Genomic DNA, 25,364 nt, shown 5'->3' with positions numbered 1-25,364 from the left:
AACCCCGGGGTCCTAAGCTCAGCTGGGACCCAGCCTTCACTCCGTGAGTGCCTCGCTGTCTTTTCGGGGGCTACATGTTTTGACTGGAGGCATCCGGAGGCTGTTAATGCCTGGAGGCCTCTCTTAATGACATATCTTTAGTTCTTTTTGCTGTAAACCAAGCAGGCCACTGGCTGCCAGACAGCTCCTCTGCCCTCCGCACTGTCCTCCCAGGGGCCCGCCAGGCTTCTCTGACCCACCTCCAGGGCGCCGGGCACTTGTTCTCCTCCCGCCGTGGTTATGACAGAGGCCTGGGCGCATCACCGCCCCTCCTCCAATCACCCTGTTCTTTCCGTTGGGGAATCAGAACAGCTGGCGGGGCTCCCACGGGGAGGAGCGTGCTGGACTGGGAGTGGGACCCTGTGCATGGCATCGGGCCACAACAGGAACGCCCCACGGGCCATTTAGACACATAGCGTTGTGTCCAGAGCAGGGGTCCTCAAACTTTTTAAACAGGGGGCCAGTTCACTGTTCCTCAGACCGTTGGAGGGCCGGACTATAGTTTAAAAAAAAAAACTATGAACAAATTCCTATGCGCACTGCGGGCCCGGGACGAGTCGGCTGCTAAGCAGGACAGGCAGCGGCACCCGGCGGGCGGGATAAATGTCCTCGGCGGGCCGCATGTGGCCCGCGGGCCGTAGTTTGAGGACCCCAGGTCCAGACGCTTTGCTGGTCAGGCAGAGCAACACTCACCCTCCTGCCGGCCAGGGCCGTGGGGAGCCCGGGTCATTTCAGGGCCCGGCTGTGCGTCTCTCCCTGAGGGCTGTTCCCGACCTTTCTGTCTCCAGAAGCTTGGAAAGAACCTGTTCTCCCCGTGGCACTGTCTTTTTTCTTTCTCACATTCTGACCTCCCCATAGCTGTCCCTGCTCTGGCTTATGAAGGAATACAGGTCCGAGGGCCAGCCTGCTTCCTACTCTGTCATCAGCGTCATGGGCGAGGATGAACCATGGAGTGACTGGAAGACCACCGCCAAGTGCTCGGATGTGGCTGGCTATTTGTGGACTCCCGACCCCCCCCCCCCCCCACCTCAGGAGGCCAGGTTCTTCCTTTTGCAGGGTCCCCAGTGACAATGCGTGAAAGGGCGTGACGAAGTGGAGGCTGTGACTTACCATTTATTTACTGCCAATATTTTTTACTTTGGATGAGGGTGAGCTATAGATTTTCATTTTATGTGTGTGTGTTTTTTAACATATTTTTCTATTGATTTTTAGAGAGAGGGAGAGAGAGAGAAATACCAATGTGAGAGAGAAACATTGATCCATTGCCTCCCGCACACTCCCCAGCCAGGGATTGGACCTGCAACCTGGGCATGAATTGAACTAGCGACCTTCTGAAGCACAGGAGCCCCGTGGGCCAGGGCTATAGATTTTTGTTTCAAATGCTCTTCAGAAACAGCCTCGCCTCATCTCTGGAACAGAATTCCCTTAAAACCAGCTTACATTAGGGAGCTGACCCCCAAACTCTGACCCCCAAACTTTCAGCAGAGCTGAGGCGGTGGAGGCAACTCTCCAGGTCAGGATTTTCCGTAGACAAGTCCCTCCTTCCCCTGTGAGTGTCCTGTGTCCCGACCGTTCCGGTGGCTTTGCTGCTCAACAGACTCCAGCCGAAGTTCTCTGCTGGATATGTCTCCATAAAACCACCCGCGTCTCTCTCATGGCTACCAAAATCCCGCGTGGAGGAGGAAAAACAGTAATCAGGAAAGCTCTGCACCGACAGAGGAAAAGGCCAGTGAACACAACGGACAGCACCCGGGCCGCTGGAATGAAGAGCCCTCCTGGGCCGCCCGGCCGAGGCTGCACGCACATCCGACACAGAAGTGGGTTCCCAGCAGAAAGGGCGCATTGAGGGAGCAAAGCCTAAAGATGCAATTTTCCCCCGAGTTTTTTTCTCCCCTCTCCTCTGGCTCTCCTCCCTCCGGCAGCTTGGCGAAGGGCTGAGAGCTGCTGAGCCTGTGTTCACGGATGGAGAGAACTCCTTCTCCAGGCTCCCACGGCCACAGAAGCAGGGCGGGATGCGCCGGATCCATAGCCACGAGGACCAGCTCTCGAGCCTGTGGACCCTGGAAGGTGGCGGCCCCAGTCAAGAGCTCAGTTTCTCTTGTGTCCTATGCAGGGGCGTTAGGTGACCAGGAGCAGGGGGGAGGGGGTCTGGTCATCTCCAGGTGGGAGGGGGTCTCTGGGGCAGCTACAGAGTAGACCATTGAAGGGGAGATCCCGGCATCAAAAGAGGATGAAAGTGGGTTATTCCTTAAAAACTCAAAGGGGGTTGCTTTTCTGCTCCTGCTTCCATATGGGGGGGTGAGGGCCAAACTGTAGCTCTGGCACCACAAACCACCGCTGTCCCATCTTCCCGGCCGGGGTATGTCCGGAGGAGGCCAACAGAAATCCCTTCTCCGCTTCCTTTCTGCCCTTCCAAGGTGGGACCTGGCCTCAGCACTGCTCCGCCTCCACGAAGCCCTCCTTCTCGTGGCCGGAGGGCTCCACCTCTGTGTAGGTGGAGTGGTTGGGGTGGTTGCGGAATCTCATGGCCGGCCAGTGGTGAGGTCTCCTCTGCGGGGAACAGACCAAAGTCAGCAGGGACGAGCTCACCAACTGGGGACCACCCCCCAGGGACAGCGGGGAGCACCAAGACTCTTTACAAGGACACGGTGCGGGGGGGGCCTACTGAGAGCTGGGCGAAGGTCAGGGCCCTCTCTCCGCTGCTGGGAAAGCTGCTGGGATGTGAGGGCTGCGGGACGCAAGGTGAAAGCTTTAGCAACACTCGGAGTGGAGCCCTGAGACAGTGGAAAGTGAGGAAGTAGGCGAGAGAGGGGATGGCCGGGGAGGCTCTGGAAATGCCGAGAGAACAGATCCTACAGCAGTCAGGTGCAGAGCTTATGAAATTGCAGATTCTTGGGCCTGCCTCAGACCTGCCCCAGCAGCACCCCTGGGGCTGGGGATACCAGGTCGGCTGAGGGAACAAAAAGGAGGGAACCACCTGGGCCTCTGGGTAATGAGGTCCGTGGGTTTGTGCACCCTGAGAAGGAGACAGTGGTCATAGAGGTGCCGCCGCTGTGCCAGGAGGAGAGCCGGTGAGAAGCCAAGAGTGGGGCTGGGACAGGAGCTGCTGAGCTCCGTGCCCCGGTATGAAGAGGGCTGGGCCTCGCTCCCATGCTTAACCGTGGGCTGGCTCTTCCAAATTCTGAGCCGTGCAAAACCGTAGCATCCTCGGTGAAAGCTCATTGGTATGGTGGTTTGTGGAGTCCGATCTGAGAAAGCCACACAGCAGTGTGCTCTCCCTCTGGGGGGCAGGCCCAGGCCTCTCTTCCCTCTTGGGCGCTCATCTCCTAAACTCTCAGGGTCCCCAGGAGACCTGCAGCCAGGGGAGCAGTGGGCAGCGGCAGCTCGTCCTGGGCTAACCCCCTGAACCAGTCTCCAGGCTGCCTTTCCTCCGACTTTCCAGTGAGTCGAGCAGCCCCGCCTACACGCTCTCCAGTTGTTTCCTCTGTCCTAAGCTCTTCCTGTTTCACTGTCCCCAGCTTTAGGAAACCTACTCTCACAAAATGATCCCATATAATAAAAGACTAATATGCAAATTGACTGAACAGCAGAACGACTGGTGGAACGACTGGTTGCTATGACACACACTGACCACCAGGGCAGACACTCAATGCAGGAGCTGCCCCCAGCCCTCAGGCCCCAGGCCAGCCAAGGTGGGTGCCAGCGGGGGCCTCCGATCGCCCCACCAGTTGCCCTGCAGAGGGAGGTGACCGGAGGTGGTGGCGGGGTCATCGGGGGGCAGGGCCGGCCAGCAGTCGGACATCCCCTGAAGGGTCTAAGATTGAAGAGGGTGCAGGCTGGGCTCAGGGACAACCCCCCCCCCCGTGCACAAATTTTGTGCACCAGGCCACTAGTAATAATAATAATTAAAAAACAAACAAAACCCTCACAGCAAAGAGGCAGAGACCTCAGTTCCATTGTGGCTTTGAATGAACACCGGGCCTGGAGTTTGGCCACGAGGGACCATAGACCATTAGGGATTGGCTGCACAGCTCTCCATGGCCATGTGAGGCCCTTCTGGCCTCATTTCCTTTCCCTGGGGCCTCATTTCACGAGAGAGAGAGCAAAAGCAGACGGGACAGGAGGCCTGGAGGCGTTCCCTGGGGCCTGGGGACTAAAAGGGCACTAGCCAGTGTGAGATGGGCCTGGATGGAGTCGGTGCAGGTTCCTCAGGTGGGAACAGGAGCCAGGCGTGTGGCGGGAGAGGGATGAGCTGGGGAGAGGCAGGTACTGAATGGCCAGGGAAACACAGATGCAGAAGCAGCGCGGGGAGCCAACCTCGATGAAGAAGAGCGCGGCGTTGGAAGTGGGGTGGCCGCTGATGTAAACCCCCGCCAGGATCATGGCCGCCACAACGAGGACCGCCAGCACGATGCCCACGATGGTGCCCAGGTGCACCGGGGGGCCCTTGGTCTTGGGGGACAGGTTGTTCTGAAGGCCTGTGGAGAGACCATTAGGGCAGGGCTGCTGCAGGGAGCAGGGAAGGTGGGGCCATGGTGTCCTGGGTGCTGACAGAGCCCCAGAGACGCAAGCTGACACCTTCGGTCTACTTTATCAAATACACACAAAGGTGGGGCTGGAGCCGGTAGAATCCTGAGCAGGGCATTCACATTCTTGGCACGGTTCAGGTGGTTTTTCAAAATCGCTTCCAGTTGCCCAAATGTCGATGGAATAAGGATCACCAAGAGAAGTTCTCGCTGATCCCCAGGCCACATAAGTACTTTTAGGGAATTCACACCGGGTATGTGACAGGTGAAGAGTTTGGGAGCTGGAATCTGGCTGCCTGGATTCAAACCCAGACTCTGCCCCTTACTAGCTGTGTGGCCTGGGGCACATTATTTAACCTCTCCGTGTCTCAATGATTGTTTATGCAGAACAAGGGTAATAATCACGACCTGCTGGGGTTATTGTGAGGGTTAAAACAAAATAATGCTTGTCAAGTACTGACAAGTATCTCAGAGGACCTCAATAAGCTCCAATAATGCTTGTCAAGTACTGACAAGTATCTCAGAGGACCTCAATAAGCTCCAGGTATTATGGTAGCAAAATGGCCACATTTTTACCTGTCACTGTCCATTACACCAGACTGTGACCCCCTGAAGGGCAGAGACAGTGTCTTATGCCTTTCTATGTCCTCAGCGCTTAGGGGAAAAAAGGCCAACCCATCGTAGGAGCTCAATAAAAGAGAGGAGCGAGGTCATCTGAAGGCTAATAAACCAGCAGCCACTCTCGGAGAACATCCCAGGCGTTTGAAATATATTCCACGGAGGAAATGGAGTATTTCCACAGACGGTTGAGCTAAGAAGCTCATCCAGTCCCACCTTCCTGTGTGGCTGAGGTCATGGAAGTACAGAGAGGTGAAGTGATTTGTCCAAGGACAGAGCCAGTGCCAGCTAACTTCCTGATACCACCTGGCTATTTGCTTCTCCTCCCGACCCTAAAGGGATGTGGAGATCACGGAATAGACACAGATGAGCATGCAAACGGCAGGAATATCTCATTGTATTTGCACGGCCAGTGGGTGGGATGGGATTTTTAAAAGGCTGTTACATGCATCCAAAAGCATTGCCCTCCCCAAGCCCTCTTCTCTGCAAGCAGAGAAAACCCGGCAGAGAAATTCCCCTGGGGGACTCGGCAGCATGGTCTGTGCATCTGTCTGCCAACAGGTGGGGGAGCTGAGGGGAGACATCCCCCCAAGGTGGCTTCCCCTGACCTGCCCAGCAGCCAGCCAGCAGCCTGCAGTGACCCTGGGGATCTGATGGTCAGGACTTGGGCTAATGCACACATGATGTAGAGAGGGGAATGTGGTCAGCTGCGCCCCTCCACCCTGCGCCCACACCCCCCAACACACACACACACACTCACACCTGCTGCCCACAGAAGAACACTCCACCTCTGGTGGGAGCCACCATCAAACTGCGCTGCATTAATAGCCTCTTCTCTCCTGCTGGACCCCAACCGCCCAGGCCCTGGAGTTAGGGGCACTCCCACCTCCCCTTTGCAGAGTTGGCAGCAAAGGCCTGAGCTGGCTCTGGGCAAAAGCAGGAAAGGTGGGGCCACCACACCTCATCAGCGAGACTGGCCTCCCAGGTAATCCCGGGGGAGGGGACCCCACCTTCCGGCACCCTATAAAAATGGTGAACAAGGTTGAGGTACTCTCTGCCAGCCCAGGTGGGGAGTCAAAGGAAAGTTGATGCGAGAGAAGATGCTCTTCGCTCTTGGTGAGGCCACAGGCCGCACACCACCACGCTGCCCTGGTGCAGCCCCATCGCCTCCTCTCTCTCGTTTTAGGGGGGTGGATATTCAAGAGCAGAGAACCACAGGAGGTTCCTAAGATGGGGAATTCTAATGGAGATACATGTTCCTTCAATCTAGGGGGCCTGTGCCGGGAAGCCCCTGCCTTCCCACCCAGCAGGAGGTGTAGGAAGCGCAGGCTGCTGCTGTTGCCCCTCCCCCACCGAGAATGCAAGCGGAGACCAGGCACTGCGGCAGCCCCTCTGGGGTGGCTCCGAGCTGGGCTCTGGAGAGGGCAGGCAGCTCTGTACTCACCATCTCCTCCCGCATGGGGACTCAGCTTAGTGTCATCTTCCAAAAGAAAGGAGAGAAGGCGGGAGATTAGTGGAATCATTACGGCCTTTGTCACTCTAGGTCTGGATGGGACTTCAGGGAGGTTCAGCCCAACCCTTCATTTCAGAGGCAAGGAAACTGAAGCACAGAGAGGGGAGGTGACTTGCCCAAAGTCACACAGCAGTGCAATGGTAGAAGGCCGTGAACAAGCCAGCTTTTCCTAGTCTCGTGTTCATTCATTCATTCATTCATTCGTTCATTCAGCAAATACTCATTGAGTGTCAGCTATGAATTGAGCACTGGGAATAGGCACTGAGGATAGACTTGGTCTCCGCCCTCAGGGAGTTAACAGGTTGGATGGAGGGAGGGACAATTGAGATTCAGCCTAATGAAGCTCTGACTGGGGGCCTCACCAGACCAAGGGAGACAAGGAGGAGGGCTGAGGAAAGGGTTCCAGACGGAGGGAAGAGCATGGGCAAAGGCCCAGCGTCAGTAAGAACTTGGCCAGTTGAGAAATAAAGAGCAGCCCAGTGCCCCAGGGGGTGGAGAGTGAGGCTGGGGTGGGGCACGGCTGCTTGGCACCGCGTTGAGGACCTTCCATGTTCTCCTAAGGGGCAAAGGGAAGCTGAGGGGGTGAATGTGTCACAAGATCAGATTTGCCACCCAGCAGGTGTGCCTCAGTGATTGAACATCAACCTAGGAACCAGAAGGTCACAGTTTGATTCCCAGTCGGGGCACATGCCTGGGTTGTGGGCTCGATCCCCAGTGCGGGACTTGCAGGAGGCAGCTGATCAATGATTCTCTCTCATCATTGATGTCTCTCTCTCTCTCTCCCTTCCTCTCTGAAATCAACTTAAAAAAATTTTTTAAAAGATCAGATTTGCCTGGAGACCTCCCCTAGGGTACGACGTGGAGGACAGATTTCCACACCAACACCCAGTCTCTCTCCACCTCAAGGTGTGTGTCCTGTAGCTTCCTAAATACGTTCCAGTGGCTGACCCTGCCTGTGGCTCTTCCCCGAAGTCCTATGGGGAAAGGAAAGCGGGGGTTCCCTGTCGGGAGAATGCTCTAAGACTGCTTTAAGCAGCAACACTCTAAACCAACGGGACCCGTCCACAGTTTAGGGCTGCCAACTTGCATCCTGTTCCTCTTCCCCCTCCAGCACCTCCACCACCATCTATGTCATTTTATTTTATTTATTTTGTAATAGAATTTTATTTTATTTCAGAGAGGAAGGGAGAGGGAGAGAAACATCAATGATGAGAGAGAATCATTGATTGGCTGCCTCCTGCACGCCCCCTATTGGAGATTGAGCCCGCAACTGGGAATAAGAATTGCCCTGTCCTTTCACAGATGAGGGGCCTGAGGCTCAGAGACCCCCCGTGGGGTCACTTGCTGGTGAGAAGCAGAACCAAGTTTAGAAGGAGGGGACGCCACCCCAGGCTCTAATGCTGTGCTGGCCCACGTCAGGGCTGCGGGGGGAGGTGATTGTCCAGCCCAGAGCCAGGGATTTCGTACAATATCTCAGTTCATCTTACTAGCAATCCTCACAGAACCTTGAGGCCCTGAGACAATCCCTGTCAGAGAGGGTGATACTCCAGGGCAGTCGCCCTTCCCCAGGGCTCCTCTCCCTCCTCCCCCGACGTTACCTTCTGTGGTGAGGCTGTCCAAGGAGAGGGAGGAGGAGGTGGTGCTGTGGTCTCCATCCAAAGGGCTGAAGGAGCTGCCAGGGGAAGATGAGTAGTGGCCCTCGTCCTGGAAGTCCTCACACGTGCTGCCCTCTGCCTGTAAGAGAGACCGGGCTGCCCTGGACAGAGGCCTCGCCGATGGGCGCGCCACACACATGAGGACGGTGGGGGCACTTTCATCCCTGGGTGATCAGAACATTTAAGGTTCCATGCATGGTCCAAGCATGGCGATCCAGCCAAAGCTGTGCCCTGCATCCTTTAAGCTTTCCACTTTATCCTGAAAGCAGCTTATCTTTTTAAAAGTATATATATATATATATATATATATATATATATATATATATATATATATATATAGTGATTTCAGAGAGGAAGAAAGAGGGAGAGAGAGATAGAAACATCAATGATGAGAATCATTGATCAGCTGCCTCCTGCACGCTCCCTACTGGGGATCGAGCCCACAACCCCGGCATGTGCCCTGACAGGGAACGAAACTGTGACTTCCTAGTTCATGGGTCAACGTTCAGCTGCTGAACCACACTGGCCAGACCTGAAAGCATTTTATCTTAAAGGGCAATGAGTCCGTCTGCAGGGGTCCTCAAACTTTTTAAACAGGGGGCCAGTTCACTGTCCCTCAGACCGTTGGAGGGCCGGACTATAGTTTAAAAAAAAAACTATGAACAAATTCCTATGTGCACTGCGGGCCCGGGACGAGTCAGCTGCTAAGCAGGACAGGCAGCGGCACCCGGCGGGCCGGATAAATGTCCTCAGCGGGCCGCATGTGGCCTGGGGCCGTAGTTTGAGGAACCCTGGCTACTGTTTTGAATCCTTCCTCAAGGAAGGCGCCGAGATGCCAACTTTAAATAAACAGAACAAATCTGTACATTCACCAATGGCCAACGGTAGAAGTAGGCCGCTGGACAAGATTCTTTTAAGGCCAGAAAAAGACTGCTCACCCAGCCTTCCTAATAAAACAGTGGGACCTGGGGGTTTACGTTCAAATGCTGGGCCCAGCACCTTTGCCCTCTCACCAACCGTGAGATGCAGGCCAAGTCACTAAACCTCTCTGAGCCTCAGTTTCCCATTCTGGTCAGTGGGGCAGCAGCCCCAGCTCCTGGGGACATGTGAGGAGTAAATCAGAGCAAACGTAGGGCAGCATGCTGGGGCGTGTGCTTGCATTGCAAGAAGAGAAGGAGAGGGGAAGGGAGGGAGAAAGGACACATGGATGACCCACGTGTTAGTATAAGGGGTGACAACAGGACACTCCCCACCCAGGATCAAAGTGCGGAGCATTCTGGGAAATTCCACTAGTGAGAAAGAACAGGTATGGGATGCTAAATGGGAGGAGCCTGGGACAGCCTCCTCACACCCAGAATGACTGCCGCCCCCAAAAGCTGAAGGCTGGAGCCGCAGTTGCTTCACGAATGTCACCAGGGGTACAGCCTCCCAGAGGATCCAAGTCCCAGGTGGAGGGAACAATTTCACCGAGAACCAGACCCTTCGAGAAGAGCTACCAGGCGAGGGCCTGCTGACAGCCCTGCTGCTCCCCACAGCCTGGCTCAGGTAAGCCTCACCTCCTGGGCACAGCCGTAGGCCAGCCACTCCTGGCGGTAGCGGTCAAAGCCACTGGAGCACCTGCAGGGGGAACCAAAGGTCAGAGGTGGAGGTGGGGGTGTGGGAGTGGATAGAGAAGCTCGCCCCTTCCTTTCCCCCCATTCAGCAACAGCTCTCCCTGGGCTCGGTGGTCAAGCTCCCCGAGACCACTGGGCAGCTGCCCTCAGCACCAGGCAGCTGTGGAATCAGGAGTCAGACCCTCCTGGCCCCTCTATTCCTTTCCCAGGAGGAGGGGAAGGCATTTGGGAAACCCTCGCTTTCTTTCTGACCCTGCTCCGGAGGACCAAGACCTCCCCTGCCCAGACGAGTGTGTAGGGGGCTAGACAGACCCCATGACCTCCAATGACCTTTCAGATCCCCTTGAATTGGGGCCGCCGGAAATTGCTAAAAATCCAGGGAATTCACACGCGTGTTCTCATCTGGAGAAGTCTTGTTCATTCCTCGAGACCCCTTTTTTGGCATGGCAGGGCCTGAACTTGGCAGGGAGAGGCTGGGTGACGCTGGACATCAGCAGGTTTAGCCAACACCCTGCCCTGTGTGACATTAAAGGGCAGACAGGAGGGTCCTGCCACAGGCTGGCAGAGATGAAAAACTGGCCGACCAGGGCTCCCGGAGAGGACATTGCGCAGTTCAGCTGGGCTGCAAGGCGCCGAGCACTTGGCTAGGGAAGGGGTGGCGGCGTGAGGATAAACCAGAGAATGTTCTCCATGGCCTCGTGCTCAAATTTCCGATCTCCACTCTTTGGTGCCAGGGGAATCCATCAAGCCCTACTCAAGTGCAGGGACATCTGCCTGGGAAAATAACATCACGTGCCACCAGTGCGAAGAAAGGACTCATGGCTAGTTCACTTTCTGCACCAGCAACTGCCTGTGCGTCTGCCCGAGAACGGGGCGGCTGAGGGCCGAGGCTCCTGGGCACCGGCAGCGTTCCTTCTGAAGATGCCTCTGAGCTGCTTCGCCTGTTGCCCCGAGCCACCCACACTCCTCTGTCTCAGGTCCTCTGTGCCCTTGCTGTGGGGGACGGAGGGTTAGGGGCACTATTGGAGGATGGGAACTAACATTTCTTTTAAGCCACAATGATCCCTTCGAGGACTGAGCCTTTATCATTGGTCTAAGAGCATCACATCCTAAGCCCTGAGCCAACCAACCCAGATTCAGAGAAGAAGGGCATCAGCAATGGCCGTTTATTGAGTGCCTTCTGAATGCCAGGTGCTGCCTCAGCCACATGCCGCTCCTGCACCATCTCCTGGGACCCTCCCAATGGTGTGGGAAGGCTCGTTTCCTGAGCCAGATCCTGGAGTTAAGGTCACCCTTAGACTCCAGAGTGGGCCACCGGGGGGCAATGTGGGATGACAGGAAAAAGGTCAGTGAAATTGTCTAAATCAGCTCCAGGCCCAGGGCAGGGAGGGGAAGGCCTGGGAGCCTGCAGAGGGCCGAGCCGGTGGAGGGCAGAGGGTGAGCCACGGGTCCACATGGTGATTGCAAGCAGCTGTTGGTGGGAGAGGCCACGGTGGCCGGCCCCAGTATGCCAGCCCTGCCCTCTGACCTCTTCGGGGCTGGAGAGAGCTCTTCGATGGAGCCGAGGCTCCAGAGAGCTGGCAGTGGCTGAGCCCAGGCCCACGGGCACCTGAAGAGCGGAGGTTTCCAGAACCACGTCAGCCTTGCACACTCTGATGAAGCACCTCTGTCCTGTAGCTGATAGACGACGGCAAAGGCAGTGACCACACCGAGGCCTGCCCTCCCCCAACCTGACCGACCCTATGAAACTGGCATGGTCCCTGGCACCAGAGTGAAGATCTGGGATTGGGCGCATGCGTTCCGTGGGGCTGTCAGTGAGAGGTCTGCTTCCATCTGACCCATTTTGCAGTTCTCATGGCTCAGCTGTCGCTGGATGCTGAGTCACGCCATGGCAGCCAGCCCCAGGGTTCCAGGGCTCATCCGAGCGCCTCTGGGTTATCGCCCCATGCCGCCGAGACGGTGGCTCTCGAACTTCAAAGTGCACAAGATGGGCCACGCTGCGCGAGGCTCCACTCATAAAAGAACCCACCTGGGGTCCCCCCTGTGTATTCTCTCTGAGGCTAACTTTCATGCGAAGGGCCCTGGACACTTTGCAAAACGCTGTTTGGTATTTGAGGAGTTAAAATAACGATGCATTCCTCACTCATGTTTCTCTGACCACATAGCCCCAGCCCCTCTTACAGAGAAAACAAACAGTGAATAAAAGCTGTGGGAGGAGCACCTGGGAGGCGTGACGGGGAAGGAGGTGGGGGGCGGGGGGGGGGGCTCTCTCTCCTCCCAGCCGGACCTGTGTCCTGTGTGCTGGCAGGCCGCCTGTAAAGGCGATGGCTTCTATTTCTACGCCAGGATATTGGAAAGGAGCAAAGAAACGCTGACAGATGCATCACAGCTGTAGGGGACTCGGGGACGCTGTAATTTGCAATTTTCAAGATTGCCTTAAAGGCTCTCGGAGTTCATGGGCCATCCCACTCTCATGAGAGACCTAGCGGCCCTCTGCCATTTGCTTATCTCGGACAGGAGAACAGGGCTCAACTTCTGAGCCTCATCTGGGAGGAAATGATTTCAGGACCAGGAGGGGAAGATGAGCTGGGTTTACGAACTTGATCCCTGAACCCGCCTCTCCTCCTCAAACCAAGCAAACACAGCTTTGTTTGCCCCGGCTTCCCACTGATGCCTGGCATTTCCATTCCCCTGGTTTTCAGGAAACCCTGCTGCAGCCTGAGAAAGCCCTCCTGGGGTCCTGGAGCTCTCACCCCAACAGCAATGGGTCTTTGGGTCACCCCGTCTCTGAGCCGGCAGGTCTCACGCGTGTGTGCACATGAGGCACCACGTTGACATGCAGGCTCCGGGGCTTCTCTCCCAGAGATGCCGATGCAGGGCCTGGGGCATGTCCCAGGGATCCACGAGCCTCAGCTCTCGGATTCCGGAGCGCTGGAGGCTGAGGGCCTCTCTGAGAAGCCCCGCCCTAGGACCAACCAACCCTTTCCAGGTGTGAGGAGGGGGCTGCGGTAGCTGGGATTTCTAGGAGTCCAATGTCATCAGAGGGACCCCGCCACACAGGCACCTAAACTGGTCACAAGCCGCAGGGAGAAGCTCATTTCTGTGACCTTCTTGTCCTCAGGGTCAGAGTGGACTAGCCAGCGATCCCGTCACCTTGGCAATGAGGCCTGAGGCAAGGAGCCGGGCCATGCTACCCTCTGCCCCTCCTCCACAGACTGCCTGTGGGAACCAGAGGGTCAGTCCGGGCACAAACCTCTGGAGGACGTGGCACCAGCTGCAGTTGAAGGTCAGGTCCGAGGACATGCAGGCATCGCAGCTCCGATGCTGCAGGCAGGCTGCAAGAGAGAAGGCAGGGGCCCCTCAAGACCAGGCCCCCCCAAAAGTACAACTTTCCTGAGTGCCGAGTCCTTACTGAACTCTGCAGTTTCCGACTAGCAGGGACCCTGGAGTTCCCTCACTTGAGTCCAACCCTGATTCCTCCGCCTCTCCCTCCCTTCTTTCCCTCCCTTCTTTCCCTCCTTCTTTCTGTCTCCTGGGGAGGGGGGCAGGGGTTCAGGCCCTGAGCTGATGCTGCCACAAAGCCCACGCACTTTTTTATAAGGAGAGACAGGCCCTCACCCAGAAAAGCGGCAATAGAAGGCTCATCTCATGAGCAGCTGAACAGAGCACATTGATAGAAGACGCGACAACCAACTACAGAAAAGTGACCCCTCGTTCAATAAACATCATTTCTTCGCTGTGTGCGTTTTCATGGGACTCTCCCACAATCCGTCAATCAGGACCCACCACGATGGAAGCTGGGAACCAGCCCTTGGCGAGTGGGAGAAAAGCCGTCGTGGGCACAGAGTGGACACCATTAGATGCTTTGTGGGAGGGACTGACTGCAGGCGGCACCGCGTCCGTTTGTCTGCCAGGTCTTTGCAGGCCTGGAAGGGTGGATGGAGAGCCACAGGCAGGAAATAAGCAGACACTGGCCTGGCCTGAGAATGAGAGCTCTGGCCGGTTTGCTCCCTTGCGTGTCCAGAGGGCCTAGAACAGTGCCTGGCATGTGGGAGGCAGTTAACATGTTTACCGTTATCTAGATGCTGTTGTTGTCCCCATTGTACAGAAGAGGGAACTGAGGCTTGCGGGGAGTCACTGAGCTAAGAGTGGCCGGTCTGGGTGTGAATGAGGGTCTGTCTGAGCAGAGGGTCTGAGCACTCAGCCTCTGTGGGGTCCCTCTGCCCCAGCACCTGCCCTCACCCCACACTGCCTTTTCATGAGCGTCTTCTAGAAGAGGGACCAGCCAAGGAGTGCAGGGGCTTCGAGATGGCCTGTCCACACCTCTGGAAGAATCTTGGATAATCCCAGCCTCAATAGGTAAGGGAGCGAGCCTGGGCTGGGGGAGTGGGGGATGCAGTTTTCGGAGGACAAAGCTAATTGGCCTCCCAGGGGCTCCAATCACAGCCTCCATAACACTGTCCCCGCCCCCACCAGCTGCACCCACAGGGGAGTCCATGTCCTGGCCAATCCCAGTGACTCTGCAGGCCCCTAAATGGCCCTGGTTAAACTGAAAACAAACCCTGGGTGCCTCGTGGGTGTTGATAAGACCCACTGACCTTTATTTCTCATCTGCATTTCGGATGTCCTGCGTGCTAGTCAGTGCTCACCACATCCACTGGAGCGGTGGGAACAGCTCACACGTACAAACAGTGTCCCAGAAACTCATTCCCAGGACAGTTCACTTCTTCCGCCCGCCCAGGCAGTCAGTTAGCCCTGTTCTTGGATGTCCTTGCTCCTACATGAAGTGTTATTCAAGCCCTAGGATCTGAGATTTGCTCTCAGCAGTTCTTAAGAGACCACCAGTTCTCAGGCCCCAGGCCTTTCTGGCCCAGAGGGAGGGCTGAGGCCTGCAACTCGTCCTAGCCCTGTGACCCCATGGTGTCTGGGTCCTTCCTCATTTCCAGGGGAGGACATGTGACCTAGCATTCGAGAGCCTCCTCTTCCTCTTCTTTCTCCACCCTCTGTTCCCACAGCCTCCAGGGAAGAGGGGAAGGTGGGGGTCTTTCTCCACCCTCTGTTCCCACAGCCTCCAGGGAAGAGGGGAAGGTGGGGGTCTTTCTCCACCCTCTGTTCCCACAGCCTCCAGGGAAGAGGGGAAGGTGGGGGTCTTTCTCCACCCTCTGTTCCCACAGCCTCCAGGGAAGAGGAGAAGGTGGGGGTCGGGGAAACAGGCAAGGAATGGCCCCGAGGGCAGGGAAAAGGCCATAGCCTCCGAAGCTGGGAGGTACCGCGAGACAAAAGAAGTTAAAACCCTCTTTAAAAATCCAAGGTCGGGAGTGCTGTCCTCTCCCTCAGCCTCCCAGCTGCTCCGACCGGATCCTGACCAGCATCCCACCCTGATCCTTTGGGTAAACAGCAGCAACAGGGGCCTTGGCCATGACCTGCTTACACCTGTAGGTGCGTGGGGTGCAGAGAGGGCAGAGGGCCAGGGCCCATGGTTCTTGGAGAGCTGCTGGCAAAAATCCTCTGATGGCCTCTGACTCCAGCATCCCTCTCCTCTGAGGAAAATACACCAATAATGCATTGACCCATAATGCATTTCCACCCTTCTCTCCCTGATGGATCATTCTGCTCCTGGATTATTTTTCCTGGGGCTCCGTCTACGTTCTGAGAGACACCTCTCTCCTGGATTTCAATGATGTGTGAACAACAGTAGCTGTCGTCTGTCAAGCACAGACCACACCCCAGGCCCGAGAAGTGCCAGGTAGTGACAGACCTGCCGTCTGTGTCCTCAACTCTCCCTGCTGTGGTTCACACCCTGACCAATGCTCCGGGAGGGAGGCGGTGTTAGGCCCAGGTGACAAATGAGAAATGGAGGCCCAGAGTTGCTCGGTGGCCATACCCACACAGGGGTCAGTGGTGGGCCTGGGAATGGCACTCCGTCTGTGACTCCAAAGATCTTTCTAGGCCACAACTGTCCTAGACTGCCTTCCCTGTCAGTAGGAATCACGCCTGCTTACTTGGCAATGGGGTGAACTCCACGGCCGACGTGCTGGTGACCTTGCTGGGGTCCAGCTCCACACGGTGGTATTCAAAGATGGCCCTTCGCCGGGATTCTGAAACAGAGGCAGAGTCTATCATCAGGAACAGGTCACGGGCAGAGGGCTTTGAGGCCTGTACCAGGAGCCTGATGGGGGAGCAAGAGGTTGTAGGGAGTGGAACTGAGGGCAAGAAGTAAACCCTTCAAGCTGGGATAATGATGCTGGTGCTGCGGGGAGACGGAGGACAGGAGTTGACCTTGAGAGAGCTTTGTGTTATTAGCAGGTTTACCTACTCAGTGCAGAGGTCTGGCTGCTCCTGGGGTCAGGACAAGGAGATGCACGTTCCTGTGTGCCTCTGTGCCTTCACAGCTGCTGCTCCCTTGACCCATAATGCACTTCCACCTTCGCTCCCTGTCAAGCTCACCCTTCTACATCCAGCTCAAAGGCTACTTCCTCTGACAAGCCCCCCTGGGCCACTCCCTCCTCTTCCCCACCCAGGCCAGGTGCCCTCCTGCGGCTGCACTCACCACCCTGTGTGGTCACTAGGTTTTATCTGGAGGGTGGGGGCATGAGGCGTGAACATCTGGTCCTGAACCTGACCCGCAGTGAGCACTCTGCACATGTCCGGGGAAGGACAGGCTGACCTTGGAGAACCTCTTCCTTCCTGGCCAGAGTGAGGTTCAGGGCCTGGAGCCAGGCTTACGTCCTGCCTCAGTCCCTGAAGAAACTGCCTACAGGACCTCAGAGTCAGGACACCCCAGTTTTGATTTGAGTTTTGTTCCCAACTCACTGGACAACCTTAGGGCCTCAGTTTCTTGTCTGTGAAGTAGAAAGACAAAAATACTTGCTATAACACCCTTTGGAATTGTGGATGAAAAGACTTTTCCTAAAATGGCAATCTGAGCTGCTCTGATATTTCCCACCACACCCCCATAATCACCCAAGAGCCGTGACTTGGGGTTGGCTTCCTTTGGCTCCGAAAAGCAGGAAGCCAGCCACTGAGCTTTGTGAATGAGCTTCTTATGAGGGGAAAGGGCCACTTAGTGCTTGGTCGACCCAGCACCCCTCCTTCTTCTGGATTGCTTCTTCTATTCCCTTTTGGGGGAACTTCCCCCAACCCCTGCCTACATGGCCTGTGGAAGTTGCCTTCTTCCTCCATGACCCTGCCTCCCTGGCCACACAGTGATTGGTCCAGGGCTGAGCATCTGATGGAAACTGGACCAATCAGAGACCTTCCCTGGGACTTGGCAACTGTAACCAAGAGCCCCTTTGCTCCCTACTAATGAAGCTAAGATGCAAGCTTGGAATCCATGAATGGCCACAGTTCCAAGCTCATGGGGAAGGCCAGAAAGTGAAACTATCTTGTGGAGAGAAGCAGAAAGTACGGGTTGCATTCCAGGCTCTGGAGTTCCAGATCCTGCCCCGGTCCCTGTCTTACCAGTTGCCAGCTCTCCTGTGCTCTGTGGGCCACATCAGTGTCCCCACTGGACCCTTTCCCCCACATATCCTAGTCCGAGTTGGGTTTTTGTCACTAGAAGCCCAAGTAGGCGAGGAGATAATTTTCTCATTCAGCTGAAGGGGGTTTGGAGGAAAGTTCCCCAAGGTGGCAGTAGAACTCAGTTGGGGCATCCATGAAAGAGAGGGTGTCCTGTCAACTGCTGGGTGCCCCCATTTCCCTCCTTTATGAAGAATCTGGGAGGGGGAAGGCAGCTGCTGCTTAAAAAAATATCTCCTCGTGGGGTGGTGAACACACAATACCATGTAGAGGAGGTATTATAGAATGGTACACCTGAAACCTATATAATTTTACCGACAAATGTCATCCAAAAAAATTAAATTAAAAAATTATATATAAAGAATATCTCAGCTATGTTTCTTTCAATATTTATTCCCTAATCTTGGAATTGCTCCTTCCTACTTAACCCAGCATTGAACCCCAGGGGGGTCTGATGCCAAAGCAAGCTCTCTTCCCATCTCACCCCACTGCCCCACTGCAGAGTAATGGCGGACACCTCAGCCCCTGAAACACACAAGACGGAAGAACATCCTCGAAACACATTCCATGCAAACTGCTCTGGCTTCGGTGCCAGCAACGCTGCCCTGGAACTAAACAGAAATCTGCAGGGCCCCCCACCCCACCCCCTGGAGGCCTGTGCCTGCAGTGCTGGTGCTACCCGCTCGCATGCCACTAGGAAGGTCTGCTGCCCACGGGTCAGGGTCTGCTCTGGGCCGAGAGGGAAGGGGGAAGAATGTGTGGGGACCGACAAGCATGTGGAGGAAGAGAAGTTCTGCATCAGGAGAGGGACCACACAGGGAGGGGAGGGTTAGGCTCTGCCCTTACCATCTGTGTGACCTTGGACAAGGGACTAAGCTCAGCGAGCCTCATCCACAAACGGAACCAGTTATTCTATACTTAGGGGCTTGTTCTGGGAATGCAACTCGGGCCAGAGGAGCCACTCAGCATGCGGGCTCCTTTTGTTTGGTTTTCTTGTGGCGGAGACTCTGGGGCACTTTCAGCCTCTCCCAGCCCCTCACGCTCTGGCCAAAGAACATGAGGGAAAAGATGGCACGTTTCTTTCCTCCCCCCACCCAACCCCAGCGTGTTTCTTGTCAGCGATTCTCGAGAGGGTCCCTCAGCTCCTCGGCAGCTCCCGAGGATGTTGTGGATGGAGCGACCCCCTGAGAGGCAGCCGACCCCCGGGAGTATCAGGGACCCTCCTCTGAGCTCCACGGTGCCCTGTGCAATGCCCAGTGTCATCTGTTCCTCTGCCCCATCAGCGTGCACTTTGCTGGCCACCTGCCCCTCCAGGCTGCAGGCTCCCACGGGCAGAGCCTGTAGATTATTTGTCTCTGTCTCCCAACTCCAAGCACCAGGCCCTGCACATAATAGGACATCAAAAAATGGCAGTAGCCCTAGCTGGTTTGGCTCAGTGGATAGAGCGTCAGCCTGCAAACTGAAGGGTCCTGGGTTCGATTACGGTCAAGGGCACATGCCCAGGTTGCGGGCTCGATCCCCAGTAGGGGGCGTGCAGGAGGCAGCCAATCAATGATTCTCTCATCATTGATATTTCTCTCTCTCCCTCCCTCTCCTTTCCTCTCTGAAATCAATAAGAATATATATTTTTAAAAAATGACTGTGAATGAATGCATGAATGGGTTACAGATAGAAAACCTCAGCAACATATTATAACTTCAGCCCGCAGCCCAAAGGAAGCACGCCCTTCCTCCCCAGCCCACCACAGATTATGGCCTTTCTCCGAAGGGCCACTCCACTGGGCCAGCGAAGGCCAGACAAGTTAGAGCTCCAAGTAGACGAGTTGACTTGCGGGACTTCTCCGCCTGCAAGGATGCAGGGACAGCCACCCTCGGTTAGAAGGAAAGTGAAATGGAGGGACAAAGGGGGTCAGGGTTGGGGCACAAAAGGAGACGGGGATCTGCCAAGGGAGACAATTTCAGAGACAAAAAGCAGCATCCAGGGAGAGCTGGGTCCCCAGCAGAATCTGGGGGTGGGTCTCCCCACCAGCTGGGCTCAAAGTGCAGTTGGGGTTGTGCCTCAAGTGAGGGGCAGCCAGAGGTGGTCAGATGTCCTCCAAAAGCCACCACAGCCCGCCCAGCAGGGCGGGGGGACCAGTGTGGCAGGAAGGAGGAGGCGGGTAGGTGTGCGGAAACATACCTCCGATTCAAAATACTTGCTCATTTCAACTGCCAACTTATACAGCTTTGGTAATACTTTTCTTTCTCTATAAACAGAACCCTTAACATCCCCGCTGGACTTATTTGCTCCTGGATTATTTTGCCAACATCTGGGGCTCACCCGAGGACAATGACGTCTGTCTGAATGACCAGCAGATCCCTTCCGGAACGGACACGGCGGCCACCCCAAAGCCACATATTTGGCAGTTTGAGACGTTCTGTTTTATCTCTGCTTCCACTCATCGAAGATTCAGAAACCGTAAGGTCCAGACACGGAAAGTCCTGCACCGGATTAAGAAAGCCCATGGTGCGCAAGAGGGGTTTCCGTGCCCCATTTGTTTCCACGCAGGCACCATGGAAACGGCATCTTTCAGAAAAATCAGACAGATAGGCCCCGCTACAAACGTCCCTCCAAGATGGGTGGTTATGATATAAAAAAATACCAGATGTTTGGGGGAAAGTGTTCACCCGCTCATTCACGTATTTGCTCATTTGGTTATTTCTTCAATAATTAGGACTCGAGCCCCAGAGATAAACACGACGAGGGGCCTGCCCCCGAGGACGTCCCTCCTCAGCACGAAAGCCAAGTAGGCAAGGGGCAGACTGGGGGGGGAGCAAGAAATGGCCAGGCTCAGCGAGCAGGGTAGAGGGAAAAACAGCAGCGAAAAGAGGGGAGGGAGAAAGGCCCCCAGACGGATAAAAAGCTCCAATGGAGCGTTCTGTGAAGGACCCTTTATCCGGAGAGGCCAGAGGCGAAACAGGCCCGATCTGGGGATGACAGGTCCCCGCCCACCACGCCCTCACTTGGCTGGTCCTTCGCCCTCTTCGGCAGCCAGTTCTGAGCCTCCCACCCCACGGCCGGCACAGGCCTCTGACACATTTCTGGACTCACATCTGCCTGCGAAAGGAAAGGAAAGTTCTGGTAAAGGAGAAGGCCCACATGTTAAGGGCCATCCAAGGCCATTCTGGGGCCAGCCAAGGGGCAGCCTATAATTTAGAGTCTTTAATAATGAAATCTCCCTTCATTGATTCCACTTACTCAGAATCTGTCAGTTTTGCGCAACTCAAGTTGCTTTTTTTTTTTTTTTTACTGTCCATAAAAGAAAAGGCTTCTTAAACAAATGAATAGGCCGAGGAGAGCGGCTACTGCCATGATTGAACAACAGACGTGCAAGGGTCCAGAGTTGCCGCTGGTTCCAGTCAAGAGGCAGCGGCATGAGTGGCTGTTGGGAGTGGCGGGGTCGGGCCCCGGAGCGGGACAGCAGCAGGCCACACCAGGAGCTGTGTTGCCTGCGGGGCCTCCAAGGTGTTCCTCCCTTAAGCCCCAATCATGCTTCTCTCAGGACATGAAGGGGAAGTGTACTGCGGCAAGTTTCACCCCAATGGATCCACCTTAGCATCTGCAGGATTCGACCGACGGATACTGTGGAATGTCTATGGTGACTGTGATAACGGTGCAACACTGAAGCGACACGGGGGAGCAGTGATGGAACTGCATTATAACACAGATGGCAGTATGCTCTTCTCAGCATCCACACACAAAACAGTGGCAGTGTGGGACGGTGCAGCAGGTGAGACGGTTAAAAGGCTGAAGGGACATACCTCCTTAGTGAATTCCTGTTATCCGGCCAGGAGGGGCCCCCCGCTTGTCTGCCCTGGCAGTGACGACGGTACAGGTAAGCTTGGGGACATCTGGAAGGAAGCAGCCACGCAGACATTTCAGAATACCTACCAGGTGTTAGCTGTGACCTTCAATGGCACAAGCGAGCAGATTATTCCTGGTGGAATAGACGATGATATCGAGGTCTGGGACCTGCGTCAGAACAAGCTGACCTACACCACGAGAGGCCATGCAGCTACAGCGTCTGGCCCGAGTTTAAGTTCTGAAGGCTCTTGTCTTCTGTCCAATGCAATGGACAATACAGCGCGGGTCTGGGATGTCCGGCCATTTGCTCCCAAAGGAGAGACGTGTAAAGATATTTCAAGGAAATGCCCACACCTTTGAAAAGAAATCTTCTGAGATGTTCTTGGTCACCTGATGGAAGCAAGGTAGCAGCTGGCTCAGCCGACAGGTTTGTGTATGTGTGGGATGCCACAAGCAGGAGGATTTTGCATGAGCTGCCGGGCCATGCTGGCTCCATCAATGAAGCGGCTTTCCACCCTGACGAGCCCATCATGCTCTCAGCATCCAGGGACAGGAGACTGTCTAAGGGGGAGATCCAGTGGAGATCAGGAATGGAAGACTCCAAGGCCGCTTGACCTCAGACTGCATCAGTGGCATTAAGTGGTGCCCAAGCCAGCATCCTCCCTTCAGATGAAGATCAAGAAACCAGTAGGAGGTGGCCGTGTTCCAACAACCACATGCATCCATTTCACCAGGATGGATGATGAAAGCAAGCTTACAGAGGCCTCTAAAAACCACTTGCCAGATTTCAGGGACTGTTTGGGTTTTTTTCTTCTTTACTTTTTTTTTTTTTTTTTTTTTTCTTCAAAGGGACAGACATTAGTTGGTTTGTAGCTTCCTGTTTTCTCAACCAGATTGAAGATAGGGAATGTGACTGAAATTTGCTTCTTGGGGATTTATTTTAATAATTGGCTTGTATATTTTACTTCTGTGTTTCTCTGAGTCATTTCGTATTAAAAGCCAAATAGATGTCTTTTTACAAGAAAGAAGACACACCACACAAATGAAGAGAGGAAATGATATGGACTTCTGGGACCCCCTCCGGCCACATAAAGAGTGCGTTCCGTGCGCCCCTGCAGAAGGATGCTGCTAACTGCACACGACTCCTTTCCCTGCGTCAAAGCACCCTCTGCAGACACTGCTCCAAGCCCGCGCAGCAGTTTATAGAAGGAAGTGATGGAAAGACAAGCTCTCCTCCCCTCAGCCCTAGGAGCGAGAACGCGCAGAATTCCCCGGCCCTCAGGCTGGGCAACGAGAAAAGAGAGATGCGTGAAGATATTTCAAGGAAATGTCCACACCTTTGAAAGTCTCTGGATAGGCTGCTGTCATGGGGGGATTTTTTTTTTTTTTAATGGATTAAAGGGTTTTGTGCTTTGTTTTTTTTTAATATATTTGTATTGATTTCAGAGAGGGAGGAAGAGTAAGAGAGAGAGAAACATCCATGATGAGAGAGGGAAAGCGGCTACTACCACTGTTCGGCTGCCTCCTGCACACCCCCTACTGGGGATCGAGCCCGCAACCTGGGCATGTGCCCTTGACCGGGATTGAACCCAGGACCCTTCAGTCCACAGGCTGACACTCTATCCACTGAGCCACACCAGCTAGGGCTGGACTCTTGAATAGGGACGAACCAAACTCCACTCCTCACAGTGCCCCAGGCAGGGCGGAGCCGAGCTTGGGAACAAGGACGGCGATACCACCCATTCTGTACCTAGGTGGGCTTGGACCATGGGGTCATCCTTGGTGACCACAGGGTGCCGACCACAGCACTCCCCCAGAACTCCGTCTTGGGTCAGCCCCGGCTGTTTGGGATTTCCTGTTATCTGCAGCTCAACCAAATCCAAACTAATTCCCTGCCTCCCCGGTTGCATATCAGACCCAGAGGAACCTGACCGCTTAGCCACGTAAAAGCCATTTTAGCTGCCATTTAGCTGCCTAGCTAGCTCCACCCGCAAGGGTAGGCCTGGATCCCCAAGCTAAACACCTTGACAGACAGATGCAATGACCAAAGCACGCCCCCCCAGACTCGAGTGGTGTCAGGCCCTGCTCTCGTTTGGGGGTGGCAGAGAGCAGAGGCCAGTGGCACTCGCTCTTGTGTGACTCACTGTTGGAGCACCTGCCTGCCACAGGTGCTGGGCAAAGAGCTGGGGCCACGGCGAGCTCTGGGGAGCACACGGCTACCTGGGGAGGAGGCGGATGAGCAGGTCGTGTGATGGGTTTAATATTAAAGGTATTTATTTATAAAGTGCTAGGTTAAGTGGAAAAAAGGCAACCAAGGATTTGATGGCAGGGAGGTGGCAACAGCTGAGCTTTGCCAATTGATAAAAGAGGGGTAGTTTATCCAAGGAACTGTGCCACAGGAATTTAGATTGCCCTTGGCACGTTTGGGGAACACGGGGCATACACACCAGTGCTGCCCGGACAGAATGATGGGCAACAGGAGGGTTTGGAGCTGAGGCCATAACGTCAGGCTGCAGGCAGCTGTACGGGGCCTCGAGCGCCACTCTAAGGATTGGGACTTGGTGCTTCAGGCAGCAAGGAGCCAGAGAATGACATGATCAGATCTGTCTGGTAGTGACAAGAAGGACTGGGGGACAGAGAGAAGAGAAACTGGAGCCTGGGAGCTGCTGGGCAGGGACTGGGGTCCAGGCTCAGGCTTCTGTGGACACAATAGCCCAGCACAGAGCACCTGGAGTCACCAAAGCCAGCAGTTCCCACGACAGAGCCCCGGGGCCTTCTCCGCGTCTCTCAGGAACAGGCGCAGCTGCCCTCCTGTTTTCTCAGGTGCACGGTGCTTCCGCCCGCCACCCTTCGCTCCGCCTCCCTGCGTCTCCCAGGCTTGCTCTAAAACAGCCTTTCATTCCAGAATCACAGAGAAGCCTCAGATGCAGACACTCCCAGGGGATCCGACTTCCTCTAATTCACCCTCATTCAACAGCTGGATCCAACACACATTTCCTGAGATTCTGCCGTGCACAGCCCTGTGAGGGAGACACAGACGGAACAGACCAGATCCTGCCCAGCGGTTCAGTGATGCACGGGCGGTGGGAGGGTGCACCGCTGTCCTGGCTGGGGTGTGTGGGGAACTGAGGAGGAAAGGATTCACCCCTCTGGGTGGAAGGGAAGTGGGTCAGACTCAGAAGTCTCGAGGATGGACCCTGAGGTTAAAGAAAAACACCAAAAAACCCAGAAGATCTGGTTTTCATGTCTCCCTTTCACAGCTGTGTGACCACAAGCAAGTCACTCCACCTCTCTGAACCTCTGTCCTCACGTACACAGGCACAAACATAGTCGTCCTCCTTTATCTGCGGGGATATGTTCCCAGGCCCCCAGTGGATAGTACCAAACCCTCTCCATACTCTTTTTTCCTAGACCTACATGCCTGCGATAAAGTTGCACTTATAAATTAGGCACAGTAAGAGATTAACGATAATAAAATAGAACAATTATAACAATATTCTGTCATAAAAGTTATGTGAATGGGGTCTCTCTCAGAATATCTTCTGTCTGTACTCACCCTCCTTGTGATAATGTCAGATGATACAAAGCCTACGTAATTCGATGAGGGGAGGGGAATGATGGAGGCATTGTGATGTAGCATTAGGCTACTACTCATCTTTTGTTATTTTTATTTATTTATTTTTTTAAATCCTCACCCAAGGATATTTTCCCATCGATTTTAGAGGGAGTGGAAGAGAGAGGGAAAGACAGCGAGAAACATCGATGTGAGAGAAACACATCCGTTGGTTGCCTCCTGCATGCGCCCTGACCAGGGCCCAGGCCAGGGAGGAGCCTGCAACTAAAGTACGTGCCCTTGACTGGAATCGAACCCGGGACCCTTTGGTCCTCGGTGGATGCTCTATCCACTGAGCCAAATTGGCGAGGGCTACTCCTCTGTTTTTAATTAAATTTATTCTGTGACATTGGCTAACAGAATCATAGGTGTCAGGCTTCGATTTCTATGTTACAAGATCTGTACACTGCACTGTGTGCCCAGGCG

At 55.0% G+C, this 25,364-nt stretch overlaps 1 protein-coding gene and 1 pseudogene across 2 annotated transcripts in view; one reads left to right on the top strand and one right to left on the bottom strand.

Annotated features, from left to right (window-relative positions):
* Positions 1-1,133: 1,133 nt before the first annotated feature.
* PLXDC1 (plexin domain containing 1) overlaps positions 1,134-25,364 on the bottom strand; it is a 55,242-nt gene continuing 31,011 nt past the window's right edge. The window contains exons 8-14 of the mRNA XM_080680035.1: positions 15,967-16,062; positions 13,218-13,299; positions 9,908-9,968; positions 8,295-8,430; positions 6,628-6,663; positions 4,357-4,517; positions 1,134-2,589 (exon numbers count right to left, since the gene is read on the bottom strand). Of these exons, the coding sequence (XP_080536161.1) occupies positions 2,470-2,589; positions 4,357-4,517; positions 6,628-6,663; positions 8,295-8,430; positions 9,908-9,968; positions 13,218-13,299; positions 15,967-16,062 (692 nt within the window). The 3' untranslated portion in view covers positions 1,134-2,469. The remainder of the gene's footprint in view (positions 2,590-4,356; positions 4,518-6,627; positions 6,664-8,294; positions 8,431-9,907; positions 9,969-13,217; positions 13,300-15,966; positions 16,063-25,364) is intronic.
* Positions 20,832-21,939, top strand: LOC308254161 (U5 small nuclear ribonucleoprotein 40 kDa protein-like; annotated as a pseudogene). The gene has a single exon. The product of its transcript is annotated as a U5 small nuclear ribonucleoprotein 40 kDa protein-like (transcript).

The sequence above is a fragment of the Plecotus auritus genome (assembly GCF_963455305.1).
Source record: "Plecotus auritus genome assembly, chromosome: 7".
NCBI classification, from domain to species: domain Eukaryota; kingdom Metazoa; phylum Chordata; class Mammalia; order Chiroptera; family Vespertilionidae; genus Plecotus; species Plecotus auritus.
This window is presented reverse-complemented; position numbering and strand designations above follow the sequence as displayed.